Source organism: Zonotrichia albicollis, chromosome 5 (genome assembly GCF_047830755.1).
Source record: "Zonotrichia albicollis isolate bZonAlb1 chromosome 5, bZonAlb1.hap1, whole genome shotgun sequence".
Lineage (NCBI taxonomy): Eukaryota > Metazoa > Chordata > Aves > Passeriformes > Passerellidae > Zonotrichia > Zonotrichia albicollis.
In genome coordinates, this window is record NC_133823.1 from 2,098,126 (window position 1) to 2,118,254 (window position 20,129).

Below are 20,129 nucleotides of genomic sequence, written 5' to 3' on the forward strand. Positions count from 1 at the left end.
TTGGGCAGCAGCTGTAGCTCGTGAAGGTAACTGAAATAAATAGGGGTGGGTTAAGAGCCCAAGAGGAGCCCCTGAGAAGATAGAAAGGACTGTGCTGCAGAGAATGGAGAAGAGCCCCAGCAGAGATGCGAGAACAACACTGCAGTGAAGATTACAACAACTGGTGACCCCGACGTGATGAAGAAAACACAACCAAACATTGAAAGAAGGTATGGAATCCCCCAGACAGCCGAGAGCTGTGGCAGCCTGAGAGCTGGGACTTTGGAATATCAGCCAGAGAGCTGGGACTATAGAAGATAGGACAGCTGAGAGCTGTGGCAGCCTGAGAGCTGGGACTGTAGAATATAATATGGCCTTTGAATTAAGGAGCTGCAGCAGCAGAAAGCTGGAAGAATATGGCCTTTAAGGAAAAGAGCCTTGGAACATCTAAGGACAGCCGAGAGCTGTGGCAGCCAGAGAGCTGGGACTGTATAGGGATATGTATATATTCTATGTATGTATCTAAAGACAGCCGAGAGCTGTGGCAGCCTGAGAGCTGGAACTGTATGTGTATTGTAATTGTATAATTGTTAAAAGAAAAGGGGGGAAATGTGGGGGCCTGAATATATGTTGTATTGTAAGGTCTGTGTGGGTCTGAGTTGCTCCAAACGAGCTGCAGCTGCAGGGTCCTTAGTTGGGCAGCAGCTGTAGCTCGTGAAGGTAACTGAAATAAATAGGGGTGGGTCAAGAGCCCAGGAGGAGCCCCTGAGAAGACAGGAAGGACTGTGCTGCAGAGAATGGAGAAGAGCCCCAGCAGAGAGGCAAGAACAACGCTGCAGCGAAGATTACAACAGCAGAGTTCTCAGGCTTGTTTTTTAACAACAAGTAAATACCTTGTCCTAGGATAGTTATGGGAAAGCAGAGTGACAAACATGGAGGCCTTGAGAACCATTCATAAGAGGATGAGAAAAACAAGTCTTGGTCCAATAACAAACCACAGGTATTGAAAACAAAAGGAGGGGTTGGTGTGTGTTCTGTAGCCAATGATGAGCTCGGGTTTTGCATATGTATGAACTTCATTAACACGGTTATAAAATGTGCATGTTGGATCAATAAATTGGAGTTTGATGCTGATCAAAGGATGGGTCGTCTCCCTTTGCTTCTACAACTCCATGTTCCTCTTCTGTGCTTGTACAGCCCTCTACTCAGAGAACTTTTGATTGAGAATGGAGCCCCCTAAATGTCACCACAGTAAAGATTTTAAAAACCAGATTTTAATAATGTCCTGCACTGATCATTGCTTGTTGTAGCTGCAAACACACTGGTAGGTTTAACCTGGAAATGCAGGAGAGCCCTGAAAAACAATCTGCTCCCTTGTATGGAAATCATCTTTGGAGAACACAGTGCCAGGAGAGTTATCTAGACAGTTATCTACAGCCCCTTCTCTGACTGAAATGTCCCTTTCTTATAAAGTGTCTGTGACATCAAATACTTGTAGGTAGTGGGAGGCCAATTTTCAAGCACAAATATTTGAATAGCACATCCAGATTTTATATGCAGAGAGGTAGGCGTAAATGCCTGAATGTGCAATTGTTTAGGCATAAAATTGGCTATTGAGTTTTATTGCTAAATTCCAATTTAGACTGAACTGTTAAATTCAAATAATGAAATTCAAACCTCAAAGCCTCTTCTGCTCTTTTTCCTAGTGATACCCCACACAAGAGAGATTTTCTGTTACTTAATGGTGGTTGAAAGGAAGAATTTATTGAAGTGTGTTCTGAAGTTACTGTTTAAGGAGCTCCTGTTTGCAGAGATTATTTCTTTCTCACATAGGAGCTAAAGGCTTACCTATTACCAGTTCAACCCAGTAGGTAGGGCCAGCTGGAAAAAAATATTCTCAAGACTTCATGCAGGCAGAAGAACAGGCTGAAATGTGCTCTTCTGAGGTTGAATCAGTTCTGTTTATTTACTACACTGCTTTGTTTTGCAGGTACTTCAACAGACATTGAGTTTGCCAGAGGTAAATAATGCAGAGTGAGACAACTGCACCTGTGCCATTATCATAGGGCTAGCCTGAAACTTAGTCATGAACATTTTGATGTTTCTCTTGACACACTGAAGGTGGGCAAATATACACATAATATTTCTAACAGACATTAGTTTTTGTGGAGACTATTGCAAGTGGTGGTAAAGTAACCAGTTAAGAAAAGCAATTACAAACACTACAATTACAATTACACCACTTTTTTCCTGTATTGTGTGGTGGTCATTCTGAAAAACAAGTTCCTAAATGATGCAGCAAACTTAGAGTATGTTTAGAGTAATAATTTTAAATTTTATGTGTTTCACTTTTTGATCCAAGACTTTACTGTTTACCTTTAAACTTACAACTTTTAAAGAAGCAAGATAATTTAAGAAAGAGATTTGGTCCTTATTTAATTTCAAGAAATGAAGAATCCTAGGGAATGGAAGGAAGTAGCTAATCACTTTCTCTGTTTCAAAAGCAAAACCTATTCAGTTGTGTGGCTTCTACTTAGCCATTAAGGTTTGAATACCTCTATTTTTTCAGGACTTTGAAAGGTTGTTTGTACCATGCATGACTGAGTTTTGTCCAGGCTTCTGTCAACTTGTGCTCTGTTTGCTTCCCCATCTTCTCTTCTGGTCTCTGCCAATTCATTTTATTTTGTTTTACACATTCAGAATGCTGCTTTTTGATCATATCATCTTTTAGCATCCTCTCCTATATAAGTTCATTTTCAAGGGCATTCATGGACTATGTCACTCTGTACTCTCAGCCTCCCAGGCCAGAACCTACCCAAAACACCGAATTTAAAACATCTTTGACCAACCTCCATGCTCCTCTTTGCATACTCTTTGCTCATTTACTAAACTCACATTGTTGTCATTCAAATTTCTCCTTAAAGCCTTCCTTTACTGTGATGCTAATGGGAAAAAAAATACTATTAGGCAACTAGAGTGCTACCAACAGCTTGATCTATTACATTGACTAATATTGCTTCATTATAGCCTGACATCCGTCTTCCTGCATGTATTAATCATCCACTCTTTGAGGCAAAGTGTTCTCTCTGCAGAAAATCCAAGGGCTTTAAATAATGAGGTTATGCAACACCTCCATGGTGTGATGTGTCAGTTGTACAGCCAGTGCTACACCAGCCTAAAGTCTACAATGAAACAAATCATTTGGTAGTTTCACATCTAGCTTGCTTTATGTGATATCATAAATTCCACCTTGCAGGTCTGGCTTATATAGTAAACATTTAAATGTGAGAAGCAAACATACTTGTTTTTTCTTTCAGTGCCAGCTAATGAGTGGCTCTTCAGACTGCACACAGTTGCTGATCTATCATTTTTTTATTATTCACTTTTTATTTTATTTCTCCCTGCTGAAAATTGTAGCAATTACTAAGCTCATCTCATTGATAGAAATCTTTGGAGATTCCTTACAGTCGTAAAAGAAATTGTAATGTCTGATTTCCATGGAGTAGACAGCAATTTCCTCATCATGGCACAAGAGGAATTTTTGAGCCTTTTGATTTCATACATGAATGTGTTTGTTTAAATGCAGTACACAAATGATCAGTGAAAGCAAATTAGTGGGGAAGACTTTAAAAATACATTTAAATTAAGTGTGGAAATGGATTCTTGGAGAAAATGGAGGATGAGGCCACAACATGGCAGGAATATCGCAGCGTTCTCTGATGGGGGTTTTTGAAGCTAACACATCTCTGGTGGTGGAAAGAACCCTGGAGAAAGCACAAGCTGAGCACTGTGAGATCTCAGTAAACTGGATGACTCAACAGCTTCTTTGCCTTGGGTACTTTCTGCACTTTTGGTCTTTTCCTCCTACATGCTCTGGTGGGAAAGTCTTACAGTAGAGGAGTACATGTGTCTTTTTGGGTCACTGCTGAACACCACCACCCAGATTGTGTCATATTCTCTGTTTAACTCCTTAGGTCTCATTGGGAATGGCTTTCAATTTAAAGGCAGTAGGTTTAGATTGGATAGAAGGATTACATTCTTCCCTGTGAGGGCAGTGAGGCAGATTCTGTAACCTTGCCTTGCTATTTGTAAGAACACACAGGTGCCATGTTAAAGGTGTGAGCTGGTGGAAGCCATTTGCTATAAGATGCAACTACACAACCTCCATCAACGACAACTGGAGCGCCTCCACAGCCTCCTGTCCTCCCCAGGAACCTCGGGCACATTGTTATTTTGTGATATTTCACTTTGTTCCTCATCTCCCGGCCCACAGGGCCCACGTGCCCCCATTTCCCTCAGCATGACAAGATGGCGGCCCGTGGAGTACCCGCAGGTGCTGGTCCCGCCCCACGCGCATGCGCAGAGACGCCCCGCAGGTGCCACCGCCCCCTGTGCTATATCTGAGTACGCCGCGAGCCGCACGTATAAGGGGCCGTATCACGCCCTCTGGCCTCCCTTCGATCCCTCCGCCGTCTCTAAAGGCAGTTCCAGTAACTGGAGGCTGGGCGCTCCCGAGGCGGGACCGCGGCCCTAGAGAGGCGCTCCGGCCCTTCCGAGCGCATTCGTGCCTCCCTTGGGGCTCGGCTGTGGGCGCTCCGCGGGCTGGCCCCGAGGGACTCCTTCCCTCCAAGCTCAAGCGGAAGGATACATCGTTTTTATTTTTTTATCCGCCATCTGCTGAGCAACGGTTTCGGGGGTGTGGCCAGGCCCGCGGGCCCCGCCCCTCCGGGCCAATCGCGACGGGAGGCTCGCTGCCGGCCCCGCCCCGCTAGAGAGGCGCAGCCAATAGGGGCGCGGGACGGGGGCGCGCGCACGGGTGAGGGGGCGTGTGCGCGGCGCGGCTCCGACAGTGTCGCTTGGCCGCGGCGGCGGTCGGCGCGGGGGGGTGGAGGGGAGCGGGACCCGTGCCCGGTGTGACTGCGGGGTGCGCCGGCAGCGGGGCCGGGGGGGAGCAGGTGAGGGCAGGGGCAGGGCTGGAGCTTTGCCCGGGTGGGCAGGCCGGGGTGTTGTTGAGGCGGAAGGAGCTTGGCCTGGTCGCCTGCTCCCTCCCTTCGGCTGCCGCCCGGCGCTCTGACTCCTCGGAGGAGGAAACAAAGAGGCGGCGGGGGTGGGAATGGCCGGGAGCTGCGCTGCAGCCATTCTGGAAAGACCTTCTGGTGTTTCCTTCCCCCCACCCCCGCCGAGCAGTGATTAACAGGACCGTGGCGGGGGGGGCGACCTGTGGGTGTCCGAGGGTCCGGCTGGAGCCGCTTGGAGAAGCGGGGGGGGCGGCCGGGAGAGGAAGGAGGAAGCGCTCACCGCCCTGCCCTGTGTGTTCCTCTCCTCCTTCCGTCGCTTTCCTCGCTGAAGGCCTCCCGATGAGTTAAAATGGTGCTGAGGCTCGAGGGGAGCTGGTCGCTGCTCGTAGGGAAGAGGTTCCTCTGCCTGTCGGAAGAGGAGGACAGGACGTGGGACGCCAGCCTCATCTCGGAATGGCCCTGGAAGGCGGGCAGGATCCGGGCCGTGTCACACACGGACATATCCAAACAGGACCTGAAGGTAACCGGGAACTTTGCGGGAGACCCGCTGAATGCGGAGCGTGGCCGGGGAAGTTGGTGTGGCTGTGTGTACACACGTGTGTGCACACGCTGCTCTCGGGGCCAGAGCACACGGAGACTTGGCCGACACGTTTGGGAACGTGCGCCCCTGCCCAGGTCCCCCATGTGCTCGTACTAATGCCGCAAATTATCTCTAATTAATTATAAATGTGTTTTCTTCCGCCGGCATTTTGAAAAGCCGGTTTTTACCGCAGCCTCTGTGCATATGGTTTATTTCCTAAAGGTAAATTAAGGTTTTGCCAGCTGTGAACAGGTTTTTGCCCCCAGAGTTGAAACCAAAACTCTCCAATGCTGTTGGGATTGGTGACTTTCCTTTGCTGCTCTTTGGAGCGACTACTTGGCTTTTTAAGTCACACCAAACTCCTGCCTGGTGCTGGAGGTCTTTCAGACTCTTCTTGCATGGTGGCCTCGTCTTATTAATGATTACCAAGCATGGTTTTTGTAGCATGGTTACTGCAGGCGCGGTGTAATTGGTTAGCTGTGCATTCTGTGTGGGAGTCAAGCTCAGTTTACGGGTTGGCTGTGCAGTTATTAAGGGGCTTTATTTGGCAGCTGGAGACACTGGAAGTGTTCAGCCATGTCTGGACACTTATGGAGTATGAGCTGAGCGCTGCTCCCCAAGGACAAAACTCCATTGTAGCAGCGGCATCTTGTGCTTGCTCCCACAGGAGGCTTCCATGGCTGTCCCGTGACAGCCAGAACAGCACCATCTTCCCATTTCTGCCGTCTCCTTAACTCTTTTTTGGTGCTGAGACCTCTGATTAACTGACTGACTTGTCAAACAAAACGAAGCTTGGGATGTTTCCAACTCTTTCTTGAAAGCGTAAACTTTGTTACGCGTTTGTTGTTGTGGCTGCGGCGGGGGTGGAGCTTTGTCCATGTTTGGGCGCGGGGCTGTGCCCGTGCCGTGCCGGGAGCGAGGAGCAGGTTCCTGGTGCAGGGAGCTCTTGGGGACTTTGTCCGCCAAGGAGAAGCAGCAGGTGCCAGTGGGGTCTCTGTTGGGAGCTTTGGAGCTGGTTACGGTTCTGCCAGAAGCCATTGACTTGATGTGTTCTCCAGTTGAAATGTAAAGAGGTTGCAGAATAGGCAATGGAGGTGTGGAGAGCTTAGTACCGAATCCCATCTCCTTTCCTCTCTTAGTTCTGTACAAGCATCATAAACCCGAAAAAATGAAGGACTGAGAGGGTGGATTAAGTATTTCTCCTGTAAAAGAGTAGAATTATTTATTTCAGTTTTTGTTTTGTATAGATGGAATCTCAAAACTGTTAAAAGGCTTTTCTCAACCGTGTTTTCTTGTGTGTGCAGTGATGCAGTAGCCTGAACAAGCCATTCTGGTTCTGGTTGTTATTTGCTTATCTCTTTCATAGTTTCTGTGCACCTCAAAATTACCAAGTTCATTTCTGCACCCATTAGTTCGATGACTCCTGGCTGTGGTAATGATGTTTGTGTGCATGTTTTCACTTGCCTTTCCCATGAGAGGGATGATAAAACTCCAGGAAATGTTTCTCAGGTTCACTCAATTGAGTTTTTCGTGCTGTTTGTTAAATGCAGTTAAGCTGGATTGCTGTATTCTTTGGGAAGAGAAAAATGCTTTTTTTTCCAAGGGTAGAGTCCTCTACCAAGATGCTCCAGTTCCTGTATTCAGGCCAAGTTGTATTTGTGGTCTTTCCCAATAACTTGCTGAGCTCCCATGTTGCCTTTGAAATTAGGGTAATGCTGTCCCAAACACATTGGTCAAACCATCATATTTTTGCCACGAAATTGCTTTCTTCTTGAAAAATCTGCATTCTTTTCTGTAATTCACAAGGATAAATAGCAGTTTAGAGCAGTCAAGAAGTGACCTTCATATTACATAATTTGATCACCTTTACTGCCTGTCCTCCTGTCATTTGTGCTTTCAATAAATTGGCTGAAGTTACTCTTTGGGATTGAGATTTTTTTAAATAATTCTGAAAAAAACCCAACTTGTTTTTTCCAGTGCTCTAGAGTTTGTGGAAAATCCATGTGCTGCTACTGTAGGCAGTCCTTTAGCTTTACTGGATTTTTCTGGGGGGGAATATGTATTTTTCCCTACTTGTAAACACCAGTGACAGTGTTAACATAATTAATTATCTTTAAGCAGCATTACACTTTTTGAGATGGGAAGTTGTAAAGTTAAATGTAAATATTATGATTTTATGTGACAGTAATGATGATAAACCAATTAACATTGACTGTCACTTATAAAATACCGGGTCAACCTTGGATGCTTTAGTGATTGCTTGAATATGTGACAGGCAATAATCATGCTGGAATTAGAAGTACATTTAATGTTTTTATTTTATTTTTGAGTAAATTGATGGGTTTATCTTTTCCATGTTGAATGTGTCTGAACTTTATAGGTAGTCACTCACTCACTGCCTTTGCTTCCTTTCTGTAGATTTGTGTAGAATTTGATGATGAATCATGGGAGAAGCGAAGATGGATAGAAGTCTACAGCAGGATGATGATAGCATTCCTGGTGGAGCAAAAGCTGGTGCTGGCTGAAAGAAAAACCCAATCCATGCCTCCTGTGCAGTGGCCTGCAATGGCAAGTACACCTTGGCTTGGGTCACCTGGGCTCTGCACTTCCACCTCTGGGACCAGGGAGAATCCTCCAGTGCAGCCTCACTCCTGGGTGTCCTGGGGAGGCAGAAAATCTCTCTGTGCAGCTCAGGCTGACAGAGCTCAGCAGCATTTGAAGTTGGTGGACACAAGGATGTGTTTTTATGACTGCTTCTCTCTCAAAACCCTGTTCACAGAATCACAGAATCACAATTTCTAGGTTGGAAGAGACCTTTAAGGTCATTGAGTCCAACCCATGTTCTAACACCTCAACTAGATCATGGCACCAAGGGCCACATCCAGTCTTTTTTTAAACTCTTTGAGGGATGGTGACTCCACCACCTCCCTGGGTAGATGATTCCAGTATTTGACCACTCTTTCTGTGAAAAACTTCCTCCTTAATTCTAGTCTGTATTTCCCTTGGCACAGCTTGAGGCTGTGTCCTCTTGTTCTGTACATTGTTAATTAATTCTTCCTCTAGTCTTGTGTTTTTGTTTCATCTTCCACAAAATTCCTCTTAAAAATAGAGAGAAAAAGTGTAAATGATAGGTTTCTAAGGATAGCCTGTGTTTTTATTTTAAGTTTTTGACTCTGCCTCAAGCTAATGCTATGGTGATTCTTGATCCTGAGACAAAAATAATTCAGATTTTTTTAATGTGATGCCTGCTTGGTACAAGTGATTTGTGAGATTTAGATTTTCTGCATACAAAAAGCTGTGTACACTGTCCAAGGAGGGAACTGAGCTTTCTGTACCTGCCATGCATGGCTGAATAGGCAAATTAGCCAGGGGAGGTGAACAGGGAACATTTCCCAATGTATTCAGCCAGGGTAGCTGTGCTTGACTACTTTGGATATTGCTGCTCAAGAAAGTAGTGAGAGAAGTGCAAATGCAAACATGTAAACTTGCTGAACGTGTATTCTGTGTTTTAATACTATTAACTTTGCTAGGTATGAAGTGTGCATTGTAATTCCTATTGCTGCATTTTAGCTGGATTTTCTTTCTTGAACAAAGCCAATCTAAGCAATACTTGTTACAAGTAGGACCCAATAGAATGGGAGAGGAAATGGAGATATAAATCCTTAATTTTATTTCCTGGGCTGTGCATTAATATCAGCAGTTTCTCTGGTAGATTTGCTGACAGCTTGTTCTGAAAACCTTCATGTTTAAACTTAGCTGTTGTCCATTTCCAAGTATCTGAGTAGTTCTTCCTGGGTACTTCAGTTTTGGAATGAGGTTTTCCTCCTGAGGTGTTTGATGCATCAGTTCATGCAGGGTGCATGTTCCAAAGCTCATTTAGCAAAGGATCAAATGTAGGCCAGTCCTGGATCTTGCCTTGGCAAAAAAAATACTTTTTCTCCCTTTATCATCACACAGGGCAGGAAAGCAGAGGTCACAAAAGAGGTGTGTGGATGAATTTATTTGAAACTTGAACTGTTTGAAGGATATGGGAGGGTGTGTTTGTGACAAATGGGGCAGCTCTGGTGATGCCCAGTTACTCTTGTCCCTCATGTGGGGATCCTGTCCCTCTGCCAGAGCTGTCCTAAGGTGAACACAACAAATATCTGGTTGGGTTTTTGGAGGACTGATCAAAAAAAGTCCTTCTCCTGTCAGAATGATTTCCTTTATAAAATGAGGCACAGTTACACCTTTCAGGGAGGAGTTACTCTTGCCACTTCTCTTGTTCCAGGCTCCTGGTGCCTGTCCTCTCAGATCTGGTACTGCCACTGGACTAAATTTAATTTTGAGCACTTTAGGAAGTGTTCAGAAGCTTTTAAAGGAAATTTTTGTTTCTTGTCTGTTCTTAAAGCTTTGGTTTATCTGAACTGCAGTGTTACAACAGCTGTGAGGCTATCCAAAGCATCACGTGTGCATAAATAAAGGTTTCAGTGTGTTATCAGGGTTGCACAAGTTTTGAGAACTTCCATGTAAACTATGCTGCAGACATTGATTGATTTGCTAGCTATTTCCCCAGTCTGCCATAAAGAGGTTTATTAGTAATATATGTGCAATTAGAATTATTATATTAATAAATTTTTCGTGTGGACATGAATGATTAATTGCTAATGATAGCCACCTGTACTGAATTCCTAATTCATGCTGATATATGAAATTAATTTCAAATGAAGTCCATAACTTTCATTAGGTGTGTATTAGAAGTTTTATTGGAAACATGCTTTGTTTTCAAGAGTTGCATGTAGATGTAGTAACTTAACAGAGAAATAGAAGCAAAATTAAAGTAATTTTTAAATGCAAATGATCAATGATGAGATGCTCTGTTTCTGAGAACATATTTATCATTTTTTTTAGACCTACAAGTCCTTAGTGGACAAAGCTGGAATGGGATCCCTGGTTTCAGTGCGCTACCTGGGTGAAGAGAAATGTGTTTTCCTCTCTAAAGACCTCTTGACACCCATCCAGGTAACCTTAACTGGCTTTGGAAAAATGAAAGATGAATCTCTTATCTTGATATTTAGGATGCATCAGGGTAATGTAATCAATGCAGACTTCAGATGGGTAAAAACTTGTGGTAGTGTTTATTTCTGTAATTCATAAATATCAGTTCTGAATTTAACATATCTGATTGAAAACCCTCAGGAGATAATTCAGGACAGGGTCACTGAGGAGAGCTGGATGAGGGACTGTGCTAGGACACTCAGCTCAGCTGACAGCAGTTTTGTATGGATTTTGGGGAAAACCTGGAATAGTTTCCCTTTCTTCTTTTACACATGAACTTTGTGCAAGGATTTTCAGGAATGTCTGCCATAAATCTTGCTATTTAGCAGAAGCTCATCACTGCTAATCCTAAACAAATGAGGAATTGGGCAGAATGGAAATGAGATGATTGAATTACTGAGCATCAGAGGAAAGTTTGTTTGTGAAAATTAAGTACAGGTGGGTTGAAACTATTGTCCCTGGGCAGGTATTTGGAAGAATAGTATCTGCTAAAGATAAAGGATTTAGCCTTTTTAGGAAATTAGACTTTGTAAACAATCTGAAATAAAAGTAGTAATGGTTGTTCTGTGTTGAGACTGCAAGTAGTGCCATCATTGTTCTACTTAAACCTTTTAACAGTCAGCAAATATACAAATCCTTTAGAGCAGATGACAGGAGAGTCACTAAAAGCCAAATTTGAGTTGTAGGTAGTTGAGTTGAGTTGTCTTGCTGGTGTTGGCTCAGCAGCAGGGTTGAGATCTCTTTATGCAGAAGCCTTATCTCAGCCCTGCAGTGGGAAAGATTGCTTTACTGGCACCTTGAATAACAGTTTATTGACTTCTAGTTCTTCAGTCTCCTGCCTCTTACAAATATCAGAGCAGTGCTTGGGATAAAAAGATAAAACCCAATCCCAAATCCCTTTCTTATTTGCACTCTTTGAGCCTTGGGTGGAAACTTGCTGTGACCTTTCCATTTCAGAATCAATTCTCATTCAAGAATTTGAGAGGAAAAAATAATACACGTACATTGTGCTGAAGAATGATGAATAATTTAGATGTAGCTGACTCTGTTTTCATTCATATAAACATTTTATAATGCTGTCTTGACACTGACTGGATCCTGGCATTATCATAAATAGAAACATAAAATATTTTCATTTCCACCTGCTGAGGACAAATATGCTAATGCTTCTGGGAACTTAAAATCCAAAGTTAAGAATGGACAATTCAATTAAACTTACTGCTCATTAGCAATGTAGTACTACAAAACTGGGTTGTTTTCAGAACAATATTGAAGTAAACCTGGAGAGCTCATTTCAGACTCTGGTGCAGATTCTTGTGGTGAATTAGTGATAAAAAATTACCTGTCTCCAGTCCAACAACCTAAAACTGCTGGGGAACAGATTAATGAGAATTGGATTTGTGTGGATTTCTGCCATCTGGTTTTTAAATATTGTGGGATTTTGTTAAAAGCCTTATCCTGAATGCAAACTTCTGTTCTTTTTTTTCCTGAAATAGGATGTGGATGGTTCCAGGCTTTCTCTTAAAGATGATCAAAATGTAAATGAAGAAATTCAGGCTCTGGTTAAGAAGCACCTTGATGAGACACGCTTGGTCCAAGGTACAAGCACTCTGTGGAGCAGAAAATGGCAATAAATGCCCAAGTCCAAAGGGAAATCCTTGCAGTGTTGGTGTAATAAATTGGTAATCTGTTCTAAGGGATAAAAGCTTTTTAAAATTACTGATTTTACTCTCACAGCAGTGAATGCAAAATGTGAAGGATTGTAGATGTTAAAGTTTCAAGTATTTCTTTTCAAAGAGTGAATATGTAATTTAGGCCTGCTACTTGTGAAATAGATTAAACTTGTAGCAATTCTCAAAAATTTTGAGTTGCTTATTGTTTCAAGCAACTTGATTTTTTTTTGCCAGTTTGTTGCTTGTTTATGAAAACTTCCAGGGTGCTGTATAGAGGCTTCCTTTTTTAGCTAAATTTAAAATTGTTTTGTTTGCCAGCTTTAAATTCTTAATTACTGGGTTCACACCAGCATATTTGTACTTATGTGCTTGCACATGCAGGGAGTGACCTTTTTGAAAAGGTAGATATTGCATCTTACAGTTTTCATTTCCCATAATGTAAGAACAGGAAGAATTCATTTTGATAACTGTGGTCATCTTCATACCTCCTTTATCTTTAAACTCTTTTTCTTTTTTTCTCCAATTTTGTAGGTGGAAAAAATATCATTGGTTCAAAAATTAGGATTTATAGCCTGGACCCTTCTACTCAGTGGTTCACAGCAGTTGTTGTCAATGGAAATCCAGCTACAAGAACTCTGGAAGTCAACTGTCAGGAGGTAGGAACCAGCTGCAGGTTTACAAATGGATATGGGGAATAAGTGCAAATTTTATTTATGTCTCCACCAGAATAATTTTATTCTGTCTTTACTGTAATCTTTAAACATGAATGTCAGTGTTGGGCAGAATAATATAACCCAAAGTGTTTCTTTATGCTGCTGGTAGGTTATTAAATAACAAATGTCCTTCAATGAAAAATGAGGGAGACCTGGAATTTTTATTCTAAGACTGAAGCAAACAGGATCTTGGTTTCTTTGCTCTCTGTGCTGTGCAGACAGCACAAGTTTGTGTTCTCAAGCATCAGTTTGTGTGTTCATGCAGAGATAGTGTCACACAGTGTGTTGTTAAATTCAGCTTGGTATTCCAAGAACCTAGAAGTTGTGTCTAAGCTTAGTCTATACCACCACATCTAAGATAAATATATTAAAATAGAGTTTCACCTCTCTAAATGGCTGCTTTTGTGTTTCCTGTCTTTCTCAAGATTCCAGCTTTAAAAACTCTTGATCCAGAATTAATTCATGTTGAAATCATATATGACAACAATGGAAAATGTGGTAAGGCCTATTGCTTTTTGTCCTTCAAGCACTAAGCAGGTTATTTGTGATAGACTAATCTTGATCACCTTCTCTTCCAGATAAATCAAAAAGCTTTGGGGGTGTGAAAAGGAAGTCATCTGACAGCAGTGGAAGTGTTGATGCTAAACACACAAAATCTTCTCCTGAGGTAATGTCTTGCTCTGTTATATATGGCTGTTACATAATCATTATGTCACTTCTCAAAACATCTTAAATAAGGATTAGTTTGGAAAGTAGAATGATGAATATAATCCCTTGGAGGGTGTGTTGAGTTCTTTCAAACTTGTCTGGGCATGAATTGAACATCTTGCCTTGTGATCATTGGAGCAAAAGCTACTAAGCCTTGAATGTTGGTGGTTTTGTTGGGGTTTTTGTTGGTTCAATTTTTGTTTGTTTGGGGTTTTTTTAACTGTACTTTTTGCCCCCTCCTTTTGCTTAAGAGTTGGTCTGCCTGGCCATGTATTCTTGCAGCAGGAGAAAACACAAAGGAGTTCTGAGGTTTATAACCTTTGCTTTTCATGTTCTTTCTTTAACTATTTGGTACTTGAACCCAAAACCTTCAGCTGCACTTGGATGATTTGAGGATTCCAGCTGCACAAGCAGCAGCTGAAGGTTGTTCCAGTACAGAAAGGAGATGTGACTTTTCTGCTATTCTCATGTCTACTTTTATTTCTTTTGTGAGTGACCTGCCAGGTATCACTGAGAGATAAATCAACTCTCAAAGCTCAAAAGACAATCTGGTAACTTCAGTGTAGAAATGCAAAAATGAAAAATCATGGCTTGGCTGTAGAAAACTTGCCCCCTGTAATTTTACCCCAGTATTTCAGATCAAACCCTGCATTTTAGGCAGGAGTAGCAGACAGACTTTGGGAAGCTGTGGAATGGGAGGAGAGGGTTGTGTTGCTGCTGTGCAGTCAGTCCTGAGCAGAGGGAGCTGTGCAGGTGTTTGGAGCCTCACACAGAGCCAGCCTGGGGTGCCAGCACAGGAGCTCAGTGAGCAGAGCCCTGTCCTGTGTTTGCTGCTGAGGAGGAGCATTTACTGCAGCAGGGCACCATGGAGTAGCCAGGGATTGCAGTCCTGGCTTTCCACAGCTTGTGCTTGGCTACCTTGAGCAGCTTTTGGTGCTCAGTTTGCCTTTCTTCAGTTTTCTGTATAATTTGTACTTGACACACACAAAACTGGGCTGTATTTTACATTCCAAGTGCCCCTGCTGAAGAATTACCATGATCTGAATTCATAACTTGCTTTACCATAGTTTCTCCTTAAAGTAGTGAAGTTATTTACCTCTCATTTTCCAATCTACCTTCCTTCAGAGAACTGGATCATTTTTCACTTTTACACTGTTTAGGAAATGCCTTGCAACCATTATTTCAAAATGGTTCCAGTGAGTGTGTTTTCTAGTGAGGAAACCAGGAGCTATTTGTTGCTCTGATTTTGGTGGATGGCACTATGTGGGAGTGATTAGCTGAAGCCATATTTTGTGTTAATAAATGTATGATAGTACTGATTTCTTGTGTGGAGTTAATTATCTGCAGCATTTTTCTGAGAGCTTGACTTGGTGCCTGACAGCTGTGTAATACCAAAGCAAAAAGGAAATATTTTGGAGCTGTGGTGTAACTTCCCAGCTGGGGAACGACCCCCACAGAAAAGCCACTGTCCTAAAGACACCTGGTAATTTGATAGGCCTGTTGTATTTCTAAATTAATTATAGATTTCTTAGGATAGTGACTTAATCAATGTAGGATTTCTGTACTTAACATTTCCTAAAATTCTGCTGCAAAGATTTTCTTGCTACAGGAAAGTTCACATCTAGATCTTTGGTAATGCTGTCAGTCTTCACAGTTCTGATTTTCACTGGGATTTTCAGCTGAGATTAGAAATCTATTTCTGACTGCCAATTACTGCAATTACTTTAGAAACATTGTTGCACTGGCAGTTAGAAAGAGCAGAGCTTTCTGTCTTTTTTTCCACTTTTTAATAGACTTCCCCAATAAAGTTAGTTGTTAATTGGGGGAAATGAATTAACATGAACAGTCTTTCATGGAACTTAGAATGTTTTAAAGGACATTTTAAACTGAACTGAATGAACTCTTTAATTGACTTTATTAAACATGGTAAGAAGAGTATTATTCTATTTTTCCTTTCAGGCTGAACCCTGCAAAACCATAATTTGTTATCCTGAGTTTTTCTAACTGTTGCAATCTCCCTTGCAGGTGTCTCCCAGTCAGGGCCACGTGCAGTCAGTGCCAACTGTGCTGGGAGAAGCCCTGCTGGGCTGTACTCCTGCAAATAAAGACCAAAGGCACCCAGGCCTGCCCCTGGCAGCCAGCTCACCACCCAACCTTGGTGCAGAGACTCCTCAGGGGTAAGGCAGCAGGTTTATGCTTATACAGACATTTTACCTCCAAAAGGAATTCTGGTTCTTAGCACAACCAACTGAGGTCATTCTCCAGAGCTGTAGTAGCTACTCTTCTGTAAAACCAGCATAGGAGAGTGTTGATTTGCCTGCCTGGATATGTAATTTACTTCCTAATGCCATGTTTAAGGAAGTGCCCTTCAGTGTCCCGGGCTGTTGTCACTGTTTCATTGTCCCCATGTGTAAAAGGATACCCAGGTGTGGTGCCTGCTTTGTCAAATGCATTCCCTCCCTGTCCCCAGGAAAGCCAAACCTGTTCAGGCAGTGTCTGCTTCCTTGCAGATCAGCTCCAGGTCCCCAGTTATATTTCTGTATAACACACCAGTGCCTTTGGACTTTTGTTACCCCCAGTTCTGTCACAAAATGGATGTGATGGTAGAAATAGTGTGACAGGAAAACCCAAATTTGAAGTGCTAATAGGGGTTTTTCTGTTAGTTTTGTTTCTCTCACATGCTGAATGTGGAAAATATGATTTTTAAAAGGTTTTTTCTGAGAGAGGTTTTACAGTCTCCAGCATAGTGACTGGTGGTGCCAGTCAGAAGTTCCTTGAGAATCCTGCCACAGACATGCAAATGAAATGCATTTGGTTATTCAGCAGTTGCCTGGAGGAAATGAGAAAGCAACTATTTATTTGTGAGAGAAGGAAGTGGAGTAGCAGCAAATACCTACATTTGTGTGTGCCTACATGCGTGTAGAGTTTTATTGTTCTAACTTAACAAAAAAATCAAACCCAGATAAAACACCTGAAAAACACAAACCCATTTAAAATACTCACCCATCAGAACTCAAAGCCCATCATTAAATAACTAAATTTCTTCTTTCAAGCTTTGAGTGTGCCTAGATTGAGCAGCTGATGCTCTGATTAATTTGACACATTTGTGGTTTTTTCCTAATGATTGCATGTTGTGTTTCAGCACATGCAGACGAAGCCTGCCAGAAACTCATCCTTCCTGTCTCAGTACTGCAGTGAAACCATTGACAGAAGAGCTGACAGCCTTTCCTAAAGTGAGCTTTATGTCTAAAGAACAAACACAAAACCCCAGTGAGCAAAATGGTAAATATACCTCTTTGAAAACCTCAAGACCTTCATCTTTAACTGATTCAGCTAATGAAAAGGGAACCAACCTGAAGAATGCTAATGAACCTTTCGTGAAGGCCACAACAAACTTTCCCAAGGAATGCATTTCCATAAAACAATTGCAGCATCCCAGCCCTTCCATAGCAATACCCAGAGGCAGTGGCACAGTTGAACTGCAGAGAACTTTGGATTGCAGACCCTCAACCTCAGATGCTCATCTTCTGTCCTTCAGTGAGTGTGGGCTTAAATCACAAAGCAGCTGCAACAGCCACAGCAGCCACAAAGGAAACAAGATTGAGGAACTTGCAGACATGGAGTTTTTCATCAGAAGAAATTCAAATGAGATTCTTTGTGACAGAAGTGAAAGTGAAAGCTTTTGGACTGGAAGTGCCAAGGTCCAGGATAATAGTAAGTGTTCCTAAAATTTCCTGTCACTTGAAAATCCTTGTAATTTCTGTCTAACTACTAAAAGTAGGTAATTTGTTACAGGTGCAAAATTAGTCATTTAAATTGTGTGAGCAAAGCAGGAATTTGAGTCATTTGTGTGTTCTTTTAAGACAGGAATGCAACAAGCTGGAGGAACACCTTTTCCTGATAAAGGAAAAGGACTAATCATTAATATTTAGAAATAAGTTGTTACAAAATATATGCAAGAACAGAATGGCAAAAGAGGTTACAAAATCAATTTCTTGTGGAATACAGATGCTGATGGCATAATGAGATTACCTTTTAGCAATGGTCCTGAATTTTACAAACATGGTTAGGGATGGAGGTTTTCCTTAACAAAGCTCTGTTCAAGAGGGGCTTTGATTTAAAAACTCTCATAAGAGCAAAACAAACACAAACCCACCCACCACCACCAAAAATTAAAACCCACTCAGCCCCAAACCACCCACCTTGTTCTTCTGTTCCATTTGGTGGTTTTCACATGGGACAGGAGGGGATGGGCTGTGCTTGTTTGAGGAGCTGCACTCCTGGTGCCATGTGTCCTGCTGATTGTTCAGGATTCTGGGAATTCCCTACATAGCCACCTCCTTTTTATTTCTATCTCTTGTTGCTTGGTCTTGGATTGCCATGTGCTGTTCCATAATTAGCATGGATACACAGGCAGCCAAGCAGTCCCTGTTGTGTCCCCTGCAAGGCCTCCCTGGCAGCGTAGGAGGAAGGGAAATGTTTGGCATCTGTTACAGTAAGATACTGAAAGCTGTTGCATCATGAAGGGGGAAACCAGGACTGAGAAATGGCCAGGTTGTACTCTGTCCCAGTTCATTGTGAAATACGGTAGGGTTCCAACTCTGGCTGAAGAACTTCCTTTAAAAACAGATGTTGTTTCAAAATGCTCCTGTGTGAAAAAGTGAAAGGAGCTCTTGGTTCCACAAGAGTCTGTGTGGCTTCACTGGAGCTGCAGCTTGAGATGCTGACTGGAGGAGAGCTTTCTGCCAACTGCAAATATTTTTAGCATAACTTGGTCTCAGTGTAGCGCGAAACTCCCAGCAAAAGTTGACGTGACTCCCACTAAAACCCTGCAGTTTTCTGGGGGAAAAGCCGCGGTTTTCTGACGCTGGCCGCTCTCCCCGCAGTCGTGGTGCGCAAGTCGGTCCTGGCGGACGCTGCCAGGCTGAGGAAGCTGCAGCAGAGCGGGGAGGCCTTTGTGCAGGACGGCTCCTGCAACAGCATCGCCCCCCACCTGCACAAGTGCCGCGAGTGCCGCCTGGACAGCTACCGCAAGAACAAGGAGCAGAGGGACTCCACCGTCTTCTGCCGCTTCTTCCACTTCAGGAGGTGAGAGCAGCCCAGCTTCTTCCCCTGCAACCATCCCTGGTCTTTCCTTGTTGCATTTGCCTTTACTGTAAATTGGTGCTGTGGTACCTGTTGCCTTGTGTTAGACGTGTGACACATGCAGAGGTGGTTTTTTGGAATTCTGCGATTTCAGAAATCATATATAAAATATAGGAAGATGTCCGGTTTTTTTCTGTTTGAAGGGCCTGGAAAGGCCCGGAGTGGCCTTGGGGCAGCCCGCGTATCAAGGAACGAGAAGAGGCTTCAGTTCTTTCGGTCTTTATGTTTATTAATTGTTTATCTAAAAGATTTTCTTTCGGCCCGACAGAGCTCTGCTCAGCAGCCAGCCATGAGCACACTGTGCTGCCCTCCGGACAGCCACCTATCTTTATACCCATTGTTACGTGTACAATATTTATCATTTTTCCCCAATACCATTTATTCTTATTGCCGGGTGCACTTTTAGTAATAACCAATCCCAAAGTGCCACCATCACCACAGAAGATGGAGGAGAAGAAGAAGAAGAAGAAGAAGGACAGGACACGCCCCAATTCCTCCATCTTACTTCTCTAAACCCCCCTGTACAGAAATCCTAAACCCTGTGTCTCACCCTCTAATTAACTAATCCCTTCACCATTCACCCCAGTGAAACCCTCCTGTCCTCATACAGGTGTCGTCTCCTGTGTAGGGTCAAAGTCCAGCCACCAGACACTTCTGGAACATTCCAGGACTCCCGAGCCCCCCAAGGGTGGTCTCGGTGGCTCAGCACCTCAGGACTGAGGTCCTGAGATCCCACAGGAAGAAGGAAATCAAAAAGTGACATTCTTCTTTTACTGAAGAATAGGTGGCTCCATGTGGATGTTGAAGTACTGGCACTGGTCAGGTGTTGATCCTCAACTTCAGAGAATAATGCTGAAATAATTCTCTCCTGGTTCTCAGTGTCATAAGGACTGCGGGTCACGCATGTTTTCTTGTTATCAATTCTGTATTGTCTTTGTACCTGACCATTTCAAATTTACTGGATATGTTCTTCTTCTCACTTATAGCCAGTAAATCAACTTCCACACAGCAGTGAAGACTGCATTTCTTTAATCACCAGTAGCTAAGCTCCTTGCACTGTGCTTTTACTCAGAGAGGTCTGTTGGTATCACTCTGTGCACACTCTGCCCCCCCAGAATGAGCTCATGGAGGTCTCTGTTTCTGAATTATTTAATGCTGGTGTGTGGTTATAAGACCAATGTACCCAACTAATGAGCGGCTGCCAAGGGTTTTTTAGCCCTTAGAAATTGTACAAGTGCTTCATTTGAGCAGAAAATATTTTGGCAGGACTTGGAGC

At 43.0% G+C, this 20,129-nt stretch overlaps 1 protein-coding gene across 2 annotated transcripts in view; it reads left to right on the plus strand.

Annotated features, from left to right (window-relative positions):
* Window positions 1–4,649: 4,649 nt before the first annotated feature.
* KDM3A (lysine demethylase 3A) overlaps window positions 4,650–20,129 on the plus strand; it is a 33,249-nt gene continuing 17,769 nt past the window's right edge. The window contains exons 1-11 of one of the 2 annotated variants that reach the window (XM_074540520.1): window positions 4,650–4,795; window positions 5,329–5,517; window positions 7,996–8,145; window positions 10,468–10,578; window positions 12,111–12,213; window positions 12,819–12,943; window positions 13,426–13,498; window positions 13,579–13,667; window positions 15,734–15,885; window positions 16,851–17,422; window positions 18,595–18,796. In XM_074540520.1, the coding sequence (XP_074396621.1) occupies window positions 5,347–5,517; window positions 7,996–8,145; window positions 10,468–10,578; window positions 12,111–12,213; window positions 12,819–12,943; window positions 13,426–13,498; window positions 13,579–13,667; window positions 15,734–15,885; window positions 16,851–17,422; window positions 18,595–18,796 (1,748 nt within the window). In that variant the 5' untranslated portion in view covers window positions 4,650–4,795; window positions 5,329–5,346. The other variant, XM_074540519.1, reaches the window with a different exon arrangement.